We start from the raw sequence: 16,127 nt of genomic DNA on the forward strand, positions 1-16,127 counted from the left end.
CTTTAAAAGGTAATAATTAAACACAATTGCAGAATTGATGTGTTGTCGTGGCCGAGCGGTTAAGGCGATGGACTAGAAATCCATTGGGGTCTCCCCGCGCAGGTTCGAATCCTGCCGACAACGTTAGTATACTGTATTTTGGGGCGGCAGTAGATTGGTCCACTAGATCTATCCATCTATCTCTCTCAGGATGTTGATGTGATGCAGGATGTCTGTGATGTACATTATTATCTACAGCAGCTTCCTTCAGGTCTCTCATTCATTGGTATTCATGCTGGTTTTCCATCCCAACTCACATCCAGTGTGTTTCCTGTGTTACAGTTGCTGTTTCTGGACCCTTTAAGCAAAAATCTGGTATTTGGGAGGGTTGACAGAAGTATTTTCTCTCTTCAGCATTTGTGCTTTGAGCATGACCATAGCTCAGAAACGAGAGAAGATTTACTCAGGCTGGGATGCAGAATGAAGTTAATGGATGTTTATGTTTAGAAATTTGAATGCCATGAAATGATTTATTTCTGCGCAAGTATTACGGCAAAGTATTACAACCAAACAAGTCACACACTCATGTCAGTAAACTGTAAGAAAGACTATAAAAGAAAGAATCATGTGGAACAGAAAAAAAAGATAGAACAAAGACAAAGAGACAACTATAATGAAAACTAATAAATGAAAATAACTTATAAGGATAGCAGTATTGGGCATCAATCATGATTCATGCAAACCTGTGAAAAAGTAAGGGAGGGGACTCAACGCTGTGTTGTCATCAATACTCCCTTATAGACCCTGATCTTAATGCAACTCCCTCTGTTCCCTCTGAATCTAAAGTTTTGATCACCAATCTAATACTTTCTTACAAAAAACAGGGAGGCCATGTAAACTCCACACAGAAGGGTCCCAGGTCCTCGCATGGATTTGAACCCATGACCTTTTACCTGTGAGGGAACAGCTCTACCAACAGGTCTCTTTTTATTCTGGCTGTTAGATTCAGTTTCGTGTCAGGTGTGTGTAATAACACATGAAACCACAAGGTGGCAGCGCTGAACCTCAGCCTGGAGCAGTTCTTCACCACCGGGTTTGTTTGAGGGTCAGGGTCGCTGGAGATCTTTAGTTTTACTGTTTTTTTTGGGGTTTTTTTAAAATTACAGTAGTTGTTTTCATACCAAGCGGTGATGTCAAGTTCCAACAAACTCAAATTATTTTAAATATATAGCACTTAAAAATTTTTGAGAATCCATCAGTGTGAGTTAGAAAATAGAACCTGCAGCCTATAATAAATGCAACGCAAGGGAATTGATTAGCTGAGACACTTTTGTGCTGATTTCAGCCAGAGCTTAAGGCTGGTTTTAAATATTGAAAAGTTTCACGTCTTTAACCCTGAAAGAAGACCGACCAAAGGTTGTTTCTCTGCTCCCCTTGAGTTTACAGTTTTACCAAGAATAGGGGAACACTCCTATTTGCAGCACCTGTTCTGTAATTTCCTCTTAGCAGATCATTTAGTTTTACAAGTACATTTTACAACTTTTTTTTCCATTCTTCATTTCTTTTTTTTATCTGTTTTCATGTTCACTTCCAGTAAGAAGTTCGTGCGTTTAAAGTTTCATAATAAGTTTATGAGAAAAATATACGCGTCATTAACCAAATCACACAAAAATATTAAAATAGCTCCAGATTTAGGAGAAAATTATTCTTTATTGGAAAGCGCTTTGAGTTGCATTTCTTCTAAATAAATAATATATTACTATAAATATTACCGATGACATTACTCTGGCAACTTTTGTCCGATGGTCTGTTCCACCGTGTCCTTCTCTTTATTGGCCACGTTTTATTAACATGTGGTGTAGATGATGTTCCAGAAGATGTCGCCGCTCTCCCTCCCTCTGAAGACGCGCTCTGAACGCTCCACTCCTCACAAACGAGCGGACCCCCTTTTTTTCCCCACTGAAACAGAGAAGAAATGGGACAGACAAGGGTAGAGGTGGGCGGAGGTGTGACTGAGTGGACAGACAGAGAGGGAGACTCACAGCCAGCTGGGCTTTTGCCATATCTTATTTTTATTTAGGGGTTTCGGAGAGGCTGATCCAGTCTTCTATATAGCAGCAGTTTCCCCCTCCGCAAACGGGATAGATTGTTCTTCAAAAAAATTTTTCAGGAGTTGTACTTCACTTAAAGAGTGAGCAGTTCATTTGGATGATCAGTCCTGGGTGGAGTTTTCTCTGCCTCGTAAGAATATTTCACACACACTTTGTGCAAGATATCTGAGCATCTTTTATGGTGACTGTTCTAGTCCTCGTGTCTTGCGTAAATCTCTGTCATTATTAACCCCAGCGTTATTAATTCTTATTCTTTTCTGCCCTTTTATATTTCAGCACAAGAGTCCCTGCGGTGCGCGGATTACAATGCAAAGGGTTTTGGAGCTTTGGATCACCTTGGTGACAGTTTCTGCGCTCACCAAGGGGGTCTTCGGAGGATACGGGCTCAGCATGTTTGCTGCGCAGTCTTCCCCTCCTGATCCGTGCTATGATGAGAACGGGAACCCTCGGAGATGCATCCCCGACTTTGTCAACTCCGCGTTTGGGAAGGACGTGCGCGTTTCCAGCACCTGTGGAAACCCCGCTGCCAGATACTGCGTGGTGACCGAGAAGGGAGAGGAGAGGACGCGGGACTGTCACACATGCGACGCCGGGGACCCCAAGAAGTCTCATCCACCCACCTATTTAACAGACCTCAACAACCCTCACAACCTCACCTGCTGGCAGTCTGAAAACTACGTGCAGTATCCTCAGAATGTCACCCTCACCTTGTCGCTGGGTAAAAAGTTTGAGGTCACCTACGTGAGCCTGCAGTTCTGCTCACCCCGACCTGAATCTATGGCGATCTACAAATCCATGGACTACGGAAAGTCGTGGATGCCCTTCCAGTATTACGCCACACAGTGCAAGAAAATGTACAACCGGCAGAACAAGGCGGTGATCACCAAGCAGAACGAGCAGGAAGCCATCTGCACGGACTCCCACACGGACATGCACCCTCTGACAGGTGGGCTCATCGCCTTCAGCACCATGGACGGCAGACCGTCGGCGCACGATTTCGACAACTCCCCTGTCCTGCAGGACTGGGTGACAGCCACCGACATCAAGGTGATCTTCAGCCGGCTGCACACGTTCGGAGACGAGAACGAGGACGACTCGGAGCTGGCCAGAGACTCCTACTTTTACGCAGTGTCAGACCTCCAGGTTGGAGGAAGGTGCAAATGCAACGGACACGCATCCAAATGCGTAAAAGACAGAGAAGGGAATCTGGTGTGTGAGTGCAAACACAACACGGCGGGACCGGAGTGCGACAGGTGCAAACCGTTCCACTATGACCGACCCTGGCAGCGCGCAACGGCGAGAGAAGCCAACGAGTGTGTCGGTAGGTCAAACCCCCCCACCCACACACCCCCCCTGTAGAAGTCTTTCATTCAAGGATTCACGCAAAACGTGCGGTTTATTCGTTCATGTAAAATTTGGATTCCGTTTTCCCCTCATAGACAACGAAATGCAGAAACTTTCGCCTGAGATTATAACGATATTGATTCGATCTTAAACTCGGTAATAATTTATTTGACTGATGATAAATTTTGACGCAAAGACGCAAAAAATAAGGCCACGACCTTAAGGGTAAAAGAAACGTCAGGATGATTCAACGCATCAGAAGAATTCGTTAAATTAAACATTTGAAGTTATTAAAACATTTGAGTTATTGGTCAAATGAATAATTCTGAAATCAAATTGTCTTTTCTGCTCTATTGTCACAAACCTTTTTTTTTTTTTTTTTTAAAAAAAAGCACTTAAACACAGAAAGAATGACAATTCAACTTGAACACATGATCTAACATGACATGTATAATTTAGAAAAACTAGTTAAAATAAATTGTTTAATCCAATAATTGTATTTGAGACGTTCCTCGTTTAGTTATCTCTAAAAATTAAACTTATGTCAAGATGTAATTAATGTTTCACGAGCAGTTAAAAAAAATAAAAATAAAAAAATAAATATATATATATATATATATATATATATATATATATATTAAGAAACAAACACATCGAAATCAAAAGAACAAAAAGAACAGGAAGCGTTTTGACAAAGTGCGCCTGACCGAATGCGTAATTGCGCCTCGACCTGTTCCGACCGTAGCAGCGGTTTAATAGGAGGAAACATGGCAGACACGGACTGCTGGGACGTGTCGTGTTTCCTTAAGCAGGTGCTCTTACAGATCGGATGGGCGATTAAGGCGGTTTTATTGACATTTTTGGCACGTAGAATATAAACTACTATTTTACAGCCTGTAAACGATTCAGAAAGGAGGACAAAGCTGAGCTAATCTGAAGCCAAAGCTCAGTTTTAAAGCCGGCAGCGAGTGTATTTTATTGTGATGCTATTTTCTACAGAACAGGGGGGCTTGTATCAACAGCTCAAAGAGCGAAATAACCTGAAAACGCTCCAACAGTGCGGTGATTTGCTCAACCACACAGAACAAGTGAACAAGTTGTTCCCTTTGGCCTCCGCCTTTTTGCCTCCGCGGAGCCAGCGTCTCGGTGTATTTTACTAAAACAAAAGGTTGTCACTGGTGGCATCCATCTAGCTGTCAGTGGGGGGGTGGGGGGCCCCCCCCCATTCACCATCTCGTTTTTTGTGAAGCGGTGTCATCAGATAAAGCAGCCAGACTGAGCATGTCTTCCACAAACGAAATAAGGGTGGCCTGACACCTTAGAATAAAGGAGGACGACCCGGAGGAGGGGTCGTTTCAATGGAGCAGCAGGTCCATAAGGTCTGGAGGAGGGACGCGGAGTGGTTGATGTTAATGATCAGTGTGGTTCTGGTTCTGGGTAACACACACTGGGGCGGGGGCAGGAGGGAGAACCAGGGGTTCGTTTAGAGGCTGCAGGCATCAGACCCCCTCCACCCCCCATAGGACTGTTAGATTGTTGGTGTTGGTTTGTGTCATGGATGGTTGGAGAGTGTGGATCAGAATCAGAGGCAGGGATGATGACAGAACATCCAGATTGGCTAAAAAAAGGGTTGTTAAATGACACAAAACACATAATGAGCTAAAGGAGAGACCGACTGACGCTATTTGGGTTTGATTGTGTTTCATGTTTGTTTATTTGCAACTCATTCGTGTGTCAAGTACTCTTCAAGAACCAGGGGCTCATTTATTAAATAGATTTGGGTTGAATTTCACTCTTAATCATGATTTATGCATAAAACCCACGCATAAACTGTTCTTCATGAAACCTCACGTTTATGTGGCATTGACATTTTCTATAAATGAACTCTACATTTATTGGATTTTGTGCATTTGTGGTGAGTCGGAAGATGTCGCAGGTATTATCAGTTTGAGGTGTGAGGACTTGTGTGTTGCTCCCTTCACACTCACACAGGCTGTGTGTTTTCCCTGTAAAATCTGACATCTTTTTGCTCTATAATCAATATAATCCGATCTTCCACAAAGTGTGATATTCGGGCTACTTCTTTGGTAAAACCTGTGCTTGCGTTACATAAGGAGCACAAGGTGGGTGCTGTCAGTCTGAGCTGAATGGAGATTTATTGCTCACAGATGCCGGATGGAATGTGTTTCATTCTCAGCATCTATGTGAATCAAACTTGAGAACATCGACAGAAATGACCAACATTCTTAGAAATCAAGACCTGATCTCAAATGTGAGTCTATTTGATTTCATTTTTCACCCGTCGTTCATCCTCCAGCGCAGCTCCACTTCAATTTAACGTATGAATACATGGTGATGTTTGACCACCGCCTGTAATCATCACTGTGAAGGAGTGACATGTCAGGCTGTCCCGTCTATCCATCTATCCATCCATCCATCCATCCATCCATCCATCCATCCATCCATCCATCCATCCATCCATCCATCCATCCATCCATCCATCCATCCATCCATCCTCTTTTCCCTCCACTATAAAAACATTTTCCAAAATGGCTCAATAGTTTTTCATAAAACATTTACAGAATTTTACTGCAGATGAAGCTAAATGTCTCTTGTCCATTATCATTTGAAATGAAGGAGTTGGTATCCATGACGATAGTCACAGCACCTCTTGATGACTCTGATAGATAACTGCTATGATTTGTGTTTTTTCTTTTTACTTATTTGTACCAAGCAAATAAGTTCAAGTGTTCCTCGTTTCTGAATAAGTGAATATTACTCCTTTTGAATGATCAACAGTAATTCTGGATATAAATCACTGAAGACACGATCAGTCAAAAGACGACTGGTGCCAGAAAAAAAAAAATCAAAATTATTTTTGTCTTTGAGCTACATTCCATTTTATAAGAACAGGAAACAGGAAATTAGAGCCTTAAAGCAGATCTTATTCTCTCCTGTTTATCGTCCTGTTAATGGGATGCTGTAGGGATGCAGGATGGCAGCGTCTCTGTGCTGGACCAATTGTAGTCCGTGTGGTTGATGCTGGTTCCGCTGGTGGTGAATGTGTGGCCCTGTCTCTACGGGGTTGCCAGGTGGGGCCAGACGAGACCTCCTCACCATCTGGGTCTCATTTGGGGTCCACAGCAGCAAACCGTGTGTCCTGAGACAAGAATTTCTGTAAAGCATGATGTCATACATATTCTTGTAACAGAAGTTTGGTGTCTCACCCATTCTGTTATTTTGGCTCCTTCATTCACCCATTTCTCTCTCTCTCTCTCTCTTGTTCTCGGGCCCTCGCCGTTTGCCAGCACCAAGGGACAGTCACACGTTTCCATTTAACTCACAGCCCGAAACATATTTGAGGGATTCAATTTCTCACATGAATCAAGTCAACAACGGCCAGATGACACAACTATTTCTAGGGTTGTCTTTTTTTCTGTTGGCTTCTGTTTTGATTTGCTCGAGTTTAAACACGTTTCCTTCACATATTTCTCAGAGCAGTAATGAAAAGAGGCTGTTTATAAAGGTAACTTGTCACAACCGATAGTCATAACCTGCAGTGTTTGTGTTGATGTGAGGAAGGTGGTTTGGTGATTTAATTTAAGCACCATAATTTAATGCCTTTGGTGGTAAATGTGTGTCATACTGCAGAATCCTTGAGCAAGGCACTGGCTCTTCTTTGGCTCTTCAGCTTCAGACCTTGGACTTCGCTCTGGCAGGCAAAGAGGAAATTCTCCTCCATGGATGAATTTATTTTAACTGACACAAATTCGCAGATACTCAGTCGTAAACATTTAGAGAAGACTTTGATCATAGAGGAAAAACACACGTCAGAAAGGCACATTTTACCCAGGAAGAGAAAAAGGAGAACAAAAAAAACTGTAAAAGTCTTGTTCTTATTATGGGTTGTTTGTTTGAATCTTTATTAGTGATTACAGCAGTAACAGACATTTTCCCTGGGGTCCACAGTAACGCCAAACAACATTATGACCTTCAGATATGCTACACAAATAGTCCAAACAAGAACAAGATCTGAAAACAACACAGCAAATTGCAGTTGGATTAGATGTGGAAAAAAAAAAATAGAAGATGGAAATTGTAATTGAAGTAATGAGAAGAAAATAAGAAGGAACAAAAGCGTGCAAGAGGAAGAGATGTTAGATGAAAAGAAAATGGAGGAGTTAAGAGGAAACAGGTACGCTGGAGGTTTATGCACACAGAAACTTTTAGCTTTACCTCAGTGTGAACACAGCACCGGTTGGAGCGACTGACAATTCAGTCATCTGGAAGTCGATGGGGAGAGGCTCAAGGCGCTGGCTGTAGGCAGAGGAGGGGGTTGGACCAATGGGAGTTCAGAGAACGTGACCATGGTTGTGAGTGGTTGTGACCATGAAGCGAAAATATGTCAAACCAATCAATAAATAGAACAATATATCAATCAGTTCTTTTTTTTTTTTTAGTATCCATAGCCTGGTTTGTCATTGTGGAGTCATTTTTTGCTACCTCTTGTAACATTTTAGATGATAAATACCCTTGATGTATTCACAAAAAAGAATAAGATTTCTTCAAAACAATGAAATGAAATGAAATTGAATTAAATTAAATAAAAGTGGCCATAACTATACTCACGTATGCATTTCTTCTGAGCATCTTCTTCAGAGTTTTTATCGTCAGTGCAGCTCTCTGATGACAAACACAGGAAGAAACATCCAACAGAGATGGGCTTGAACGTGTAACTGGAACTAATAGAGCCCACGGGAAGATTATCCAGTTACCGAAAATCGGTAACAACAACTTAATAACTGATTTCTAGGATAAGGTTTGCATATCTGTAGATTCTTTGTTCTTGGTTCTGTTAATGACCTGATGACGCAGTTGATTCAGAGATTATCATAACTGCCCATTATTTTGTGTTAAATGTGACAAAAACAGGAAATAATCATATTTACTGTTTGAAAACAAACAAATGAGGAAGAGAATTATTGTAATGACTCACATCACATCCTGCACCATGAGGCAGCGCTCCTACAGCGCTGTTATACCTGAATTGAAACGGATTTATACCATTTACTCTAAAAATTAAAACAATTTCCCTCCTAGTAATTTTCACAGTCTCTTATGAAGAAGTTTTTGTCTGTATTCAAACTCCTTCATACAGTTCAACCACTGTTTTTTCTTATTCTTGTTATTAACATGTTTATTATTCATCTCATGTGATCGTAGAAAACTTTCAGCAATGCTAGAAAAAGCAGTAAATGAGCTAAAATATGCATAAATTAGCATGTAGCTACAGTGAGGTCAGAGAAGTTCACATAGAGGACTTCCTGGATCATTCAGGTAAGTGTTGCTTCTGAGGTCGGTCAAACGCTAATAAAATAGACAAAGCTTGGTAAAGCATCCTTTAAAGCTGTCATGTTTTCAAATGGAAAACTATTCCCCCAATATTGGCATTTACTCTGACTCCTCTTCCTCGCCACACAAGCCAGCGAGCCTTTGGAAAGAGGTTCCTCCATATACAAACAGACAATAACACAAAGACGTGTATTAGAGGGATTTCCAAACAAAAAAAAAAAAAAAAAGATCTCTGCTCTGCTGCTGCGATCCAGTGTCCTCTGGGTAAAGACTGCATGTTTAGAGGATTTTGTTTTGTTGAGCTCATAATTCAAGACAGACACGATGGTTTGGGCCAGAGAGGTTTTGCTTGGGCTTTTAAGAGTGCGCTGAAATGTCTGGTTCCGCTGTGCTGTGGGCGGCGGTTGGAGAAGGTTGGACTTCATGTTCAGATCCTATGTGCACCGCAAAGTATTAAGTTTGTTGAACATACAGACACTATTGCGTTTAACAGTCGACAGAAATGGAGACACGCTTGATGACACATGATGTGCAGTGATGCCTGTATCGTGTGATTATTGCTGTGTCCATCCTGGTTAATTCGGTTTGTTTGTTAGTTTGTCTGCAGAATTTTGCAAAAACCATTAGATTGATTTTTGTCTAATAGTTGGTGGAAGGACAAAAGAACAAATTGTATTTCAGCACAAATCCTGATAAAGCAAACCAAACAAAGGTGTAGGTTTATTCAACCTTGATTCTAATTCGTACTGGGAAACAATAAAATTTGATGCCTGCATAAGGATATAAACAATACCTGAACACAACAACAATTGTTTGAGAGCACTGAACTACACAGAAACTAAAGGCTTAACAAACTATTTTGTGGCAGCTGGATCAACTCCATTTATTGTTGCATTAAGAGGTAGGTGGTGTAGGTTAATTATTCCCCACCTCATAAGGGTAAATATTCATTTTAATTAAACAGATTTTGTGCATAATGTTTTATATGTTACTAATAATTGTATCTGGATTCTAGTTCCGGGAAAGAAGCTGATTGGCTGATGGGAATTTTCATGAGTAAAATTGATGCTTTTCTCTGAATAGTGGGGATTTCAACTCAACTGAGTGTCTTTTTTTTTTTTTTTTTCTTGGCATATTCCTTTTTTTTTGTGTTGTATTTTGTTATAATTCCACACACAATTCCACACAAGTTATGTTTCACGCTTTAGTCAGCAGAAGTAGATTTATTTCCTTGGATGACAGCTACAACCGTGCTTTTAAATTAGCTTTACCGACGCCGAATAGCAGGAACACCGAGGGATAAACTGCTAGAAGACAGAGCATGACCTTTAGTGATGTCACCAAAAACAAAAAACTGACTATTGCTAAAACATAAGCTGATAGTCGAATGAATATTTTCAGATTCAGCCTTCAGGTGATGAGCATGAGTTCCCTTTCTGTGAGTTTTCAGCTGTTTTTACCAGATCTGCTGCGGGCAGACTTGCTCAGTGTAACGTTAAGGGGTCATTGAGTACATCATCGCTTCTAACGCATTTGTTCAGCGCGTTGTGAAATTAAATAGCCTCATTTTGACCTCATCTCTGTTTGTCTCCGCACAATTAAACTCAACAGGCGACCTTTTATGATGCAGTAAATAGACCCCAACTGGCTGGCACGGTACAAGTTGTTTGTTTTCTTGTTTGTTTGTTCACGGGGTGCCTTGTTGTGAGCTGAGGTACACATGTTTGTGCATATGTGTAGACGTTTAACCCATTGTGTCCACCGTCTGTCTGCATGGAGCTGACTGCCGGGGGCTCCCAGGGTGGCATCAGGACCACCTAGCGTGAGCGCATCGGGACCCTTTGAGGATCTGCAGCAGGGCAGGCAGGGAGAGATTAATGGGCCGGCGGGGGGACACGCTCTGCAGCTCAGATCCAGACCCCCAGCCAGCTCCCCTGCCGGGTTGCCACCAGACGCGGCCGTTGTATGCCCACATGCAGCACACTTACTCAGTTCCACTTACCCCAGAGCGCCCCCGCTGCCACTTCCACCTCTTGCCCCCCAAAAAGCACTAAGGAGCTCCAGAATGGATGCATAATCTCGTTTGGCTGCTCCCATCCTCCCCGCTGCGTCGTCCACACAGAGGTCGGCTTGACTGGGAGACAAAGGTTGCGACTGACAACTGGATCAATTAGAGTCAAATAAACACTTAATCCTTTTTAAATTGGCAGTGTTTCTCCAAGTTTTTTTTTATACTTAACATGGAATTTAAATGTGACTGTTTAGTACTCCAACAGGCATCAGGAATGTCCGCTGCTAATTACCCCACTCCTTTTTTCATTAAACGCCACTTGTCTCCAGAAGACTTAAATACAAACAAAGTGTAGACATAATAATCTCGCCTTAAAAAGGAAACGTTGGTTCCCGTTTCATATTTATTTTTCCGTATAACTTTTTGTGTGAGCCGCTCCAAGAGACTGTGTTACTCCGTAATGGATTTCTACATCCTCTTGCACTCTGTCTCCATCTCTAACATACCCCAGTGGCCAATTCTTCTCCCAGTAAGAGTAAGGAACCACTTATTGGATTTGAAGGGATATCCAGTGGGATGGATAGAGGAGGCGAAAGTACAATGGGTACAAGACACCGGTTCCTACGTGACTATAAATATCCCAGAGCTTCACATCTGCTTAAAGGAGGGAAAACCTGGAGATTCATCAGTTACAATCCTCCCTCTGCTCTGGTGTGTGTGTGAATGTGACTGAGACACACTGTTGAGTCAGACCAGCCAGGGAAAATCTTTTCCATTTTTCCATCATTCTTCCACTCTGAGTTGGTATGGAGAAAGGGCAGATCGCCAGCTCCCATCCTCTCCTCATCTCTGGGCCAGGTCACCGATGCTATTGTGGAGCAGATGGCTCACAAACTCTCTTCACACACTCACAGCGAACAGAAAGCCACTTCCTTCCTTCCCCTGATTGGTCAAACTCTGACTCACGCATCAGTTTCCACTCCTCGTTCTTAGAGAAAAACTGAGTGCGATACATACAGTGCATGTTTTCTGTGTGAATATGTGCCATGTGGTTTATCTACACTGATAGTGAGGCTCTAACTCTCATGACTCAGAGATAACAGGTTGTGTCTGGTTACACGCTTGAGAAGGGAACGACTCCAGAGCCGTGAGTTAAATAGAACTGGGATTTTGTTTCAGCTGGTTTTTATTGTCTGGACCCGACACACCGAACAGAGGACAGTCGATGATTCACAGGTGAATCTGGTTAATTTGGTAACTCTGCAGTCACATTTCCAAAACATTTAGCCACTTCATATTAAAGCTATATTTTTTATATAGGTCTGGCAGTCTCCAAAAAAATGGTAAAGTGGTTTATAGTGCCTCAACCTAGTCAGATGATCACTGACTGCTAAATTTAATCTCTATATGCAGAGCCAATGTGATCATGGAGTTCAAACTGTGCTTTTTTTTTTTTTACTGTGTCACATAAACACTTGGTTAAACCAGAGAAGAGACGACATCAGTGCAAATTTTATTTTGAAATTGGGAAATAACTGTCCTTTTTATTTTATTTTTTTTGTTTAAACGGGTACAGCTTTACATTTTTGGAAGCAATCTAAAAACACATGGGAGAGATATTTTTTGACATAGTAATGGAGGCTGTTATAAATAAGCCCTTGGAGTAAACGGAGGTTAAAGCACAATAAACATACCATAAGATCGATGGATTGTCGCCACAGCTTTATGATTTACAGTCGAGCGGCTTCCTGCCTTCGTCTAACGCGTTCCCTCTGCACAGGGAAACACACTGGATGCACACGCCAGCCTGTTGAAATAACCTCCCCGCTCAGTGGGGGAGCTTTGGACCTCAGCCTAGCACCAGCTAACAAAGCCCTGCAGTAACCTGTGGAGATGTTCACTGCAGGTTTAGTCCACAAGCTCAATTATGTTCCATTCAAATGAGTGTAAATAAAAGCTCCCAGCTGGAGACAACTGCTGCACCGATCAGAATTGCTGTTATTACAGACACAAGAAGTAAAGATTTTACATTCACCAAGTAAACTCCATTCAGAAACGGGTACAGAAACACCACCGTGACCCAAATTCTATACTGTACCTAATTTCTACCAACTGAATATGTGAATGCATTTATGTCCAGAGGATTAACCTGGACTGAGACACCACAATCAGCATAGGAGACATTTCTTAGAGAACTTAAATCTGCATTGTAAGTGAACTGATAACAGAGAAAAAAGAAACAACAGGAATGGTTTAGCTGCTCCCTCATTGGCCAGGTGTCCTGGAGTCTGTGGATCAATACTTGTCGTTTAGTGCCACAATAAAACAAGATCCACATACGAGTTAGCGTTACCATGTGAATAAATGTGATAAATAAATATTTGAGCATCCCATTAAAATAGTTCTGTAAATAAAATATACCCTTGACTTTAGCAGAAGCTACAGAAATGATGGAGCGTAAGTGGCTGCAAGTGTTAAAGTATTCAATGCATTGTTGAAATAACCAGTAGATAGCCAAGAAAAAATTAACCCCTATTAAGAGTCACCTAAAGCATGTCTCCATGGAAACCACAGCAGAAAGAATATTCATTTTGAGCTGGTTTTGATGCTTGTATCCATGCAGTCATACTCATTCCAACGTTCAGCAGCAGAGCAGAGGCTTGTGCTCATCGAGCTTAATGGCTGTGAACCTTTTCATCACCTCTCCCATAAAGTTGAGGAGGAAATAACCTCCAGGAAGGAAGGGAGCAGCACTCCACTCAGCCTGTCTGCACACCTGCACCGTAGGAACGCTCCAGATTATCCAGTACAAACGCAAATATCAGAATTTAATAAGCTTCATGAGATTATTACCCTTCAGATTATACAGTAATTACAGCCAGAGTGGGCATGCTGCTAACGCAGATGCATGTCTGATCGTGCAAGCACACAAAAAGAGGAAGCATTACCTTCATCAACGCCCTGAGCTCCGACAGGAGATTCCTCTTTTTTTGTGTGTGTGGTTATTTTAAGTACGGTCTTGTTTTGTCTTGGAAAAAAAACATCATTGGTTTGAATTGAAATTTTTTGGCTAAATGTTCCAAACAAATGATCAGGTGAAGGAAAACAAGCCTGGGAAAGCAAACAGCCAACACTAATAATTATGCACATCGTTTCTCACTTCTCTTTTTCTCTTTTGTCCAATTTCCTTTTCTGCCTACCCCCCCCCCCCCCCACTAAACCACTGCTTTGGTGTAGACTATGGAGGAAAGACAACACAAGTGGGTGACATGCAACAAAGATCTGAGGCGAGATCGTTGCAATTACACGATATACGTTCCAGCAAAATGAGCAGCCAGTCCGTCCACCCCCGCCTACCCTGGACCGCTCCCAATCCTGCAACAAGAGGATAATTGGACTGAGATATTCTGGCTATTATGCACTATTATTCATTAGACAGGCTGTGTTATCATTGGTACCACATATCAGCATCTGAATAACGGTGGTCATTATTAATTGCACAATTATGAAAAGTTGGTGCTACAAAATAACCCAAAAGACAAAAAAAAGATCCTCCTCAATCTCAGCTCTAAGAGGTTCTATTGTTCTGAATTCATGGGCAGAGTCAAAATAATGGGGTGGTTCTGAACTTCCCATAAGGGAGTTCCTCTGAGAACGTTTTTTTTTTTTTGGTGCACCATCAGTGGGAAACCTGAGGTGACATAATCTGGTTGGTACAGAAAAACGAAAAAACGGTGCTGCATTTGTTCAAAGAATCACTGAACACATACGTCACCTCAGGTTCCTCTTGCGCTCCAGAAACCTACTCTAAGAAAAGTGCACATATATAAAATGCACAATAAAGAAAAATTCAGATTCTTAGAATTAAGTTTTAAAGTTATGAAAAAGTTTCTCTGGCAGAAAATTCCAGCTGTCGATCCAGATTTACCTGCTGTGATGAAAGCCTGTTAGAGGGAACTACTGTTCTCGTCAGTCACCACTAACAGCCCATTACTGCGGCCCACACACATTATTACCAGCTAATCTTATATTACATTGGCTGATGTCACCTTGCATTACCTAATGACATTCACAACCCTGTACTGGGATGGAGTCCACAGTGGCTGGGCCCGACTTTGGTGGCTGTTTGTGTTGAGGTGGAGTATTCCCCCCGTTCTCCAGGCAACCACCGGGGTTATGGGCAGCAACTCATTCAAAAGCACAGGACGGGCTGATTGCTCAGCTAATTGATCTCCGCCAGAGATCACAGAGCTGTGCTTGTAAAGAAGGGAACGCCCCTCATGACATCATCCCTTCCTGCACGGTAAAGACAAAGCCTGCAAGTCAGAAGGGGAGACAATTATTCTCACACAGAGGAAAGCAGTTTACAGGAAAAGGAAAAGTGTCACGTGAGAAGTGCACATTCAGACACTGTTTGTGCGACTGTTGGACTACAACAAGGCACTTGATTCTATGTGATTCTATTCTAGAGCAGCAAACAAAAATAAAATTAAAACACATGGGCGGAAAAGCACTGAAAACGATTGTAACGCCAAATGATCCAGGGTAGAGCTGGCAGTACCAACTCCAAATAAGGTTCTAAATAAAATGCTGACTATTCTAAATGTCCACGGCAAAATTCCTGGGAGGTCAGAGGTCAAACTTATGGACAGAAGCTCTCATGGAGCTGATAGGTATTTATTGTCTTTTACAAGGACCTGACACGAAGGCTTGTCCAGTTTGAGAGGTCCTGCTAAACACGACGGCGCCTTGATGCCCAGGATTCTTCTACATCCCTCAATGTAATTACACTTAAATATCAATAAATTGTTAATTTCACTCTGCCATTTGAGGTAAAGCACTTTTATGATTACAGGGGAATGATATATGAACACAGGGTGTTTCCATGCAATGCAGATGTTTCTGTGTGAAACCAGGACCATGAGTTTGTACCTAATTTGAACAAAGTGCTGTCGATGTCCAACTAAATGAATAACACAGCGATCACTGACTCAATATGAGGAAAATCCGTCATGTCATAAAATCCTAAATGCTGACATTAAATTTATTTTTACATTACATACATTTCTAAACAGATCCGCAGACATGCTCAGACCTGTATGACTGTGATGGCTTTAGATAGCCTTTTATCTCACAGACAACTCAATTCATTAGCTTAGCTTATACTTTTTCATCTCTTATCTAGTCTTGGGACACAAATTGTACTCTTGTGGTTTGGCAGCTCCTCAGAGGTGAAAGGTGAGCTGAGTGATGGGTCATTATGTTTCCCTGTGTGTTGTTATGATAGCGGAGCACACACACACACACACACACACACACACACACACACA

The 16,127-nt window shown here is 41.9% G+C and overlaps 1 protein-coding gene and 1 non-coding gene across 3 annotated transcripts in view; both read left to right on the forward strand.

Moving 5' to 3' along the window:
• The first annotated feature begins 41 nt into the window (after positions 1-41).
• On the forward strand, positions 42-123 carry trnas-aga (transfer RNA serine (anticodon AGA)). The gene has a single exon. It is a non-coding gene; the product is annotated as a tRNA-Ser (tRNA).
• Positions 124-1,981: 1,858 nt separating this feature from the next.
• ntn1b (netrin 1b) overlaps positions 1,982-16,127 on the forward strand; it is a 38,057-nt gene continuing 23,911 nt past the window's right edge. The window contains exons 1-2 of one of the 2 annotated variants that reach the window (XM_068336673.1): positions 1,982-2,271; positions 2,367-3,411. In XM_068336673.1, the coding sequence (XP_068192774.1) occupies positions 2,269-2,271; positions 2,367-3,411 (1,048 nt within the window). In that variant the 5' untranslated portion in view covers positions 1,982-2,268. The remainder of the gene's footprint in view (positions 2,272-2,366; positions 3,412-16,127) is intronic. The other variant, XM_068336672.1, reaches the window with a different exon arrangement.

Source organism: Antennarius striatus, chromosome 16 (genome assembly GCF_040054535.1).
Source record: "Antennarius striatus isolate MH-2024 chromosome 16, ASM4005453v1, whole genome shotgun sequence".
Classification (NCBI taxonomy): domain Eukaryota; kingdom Metazoa; phylum Chordata; class Actinopteri; order Lophiiformes; family Antennariidae; genus Antennarius; species Antennarius striatus.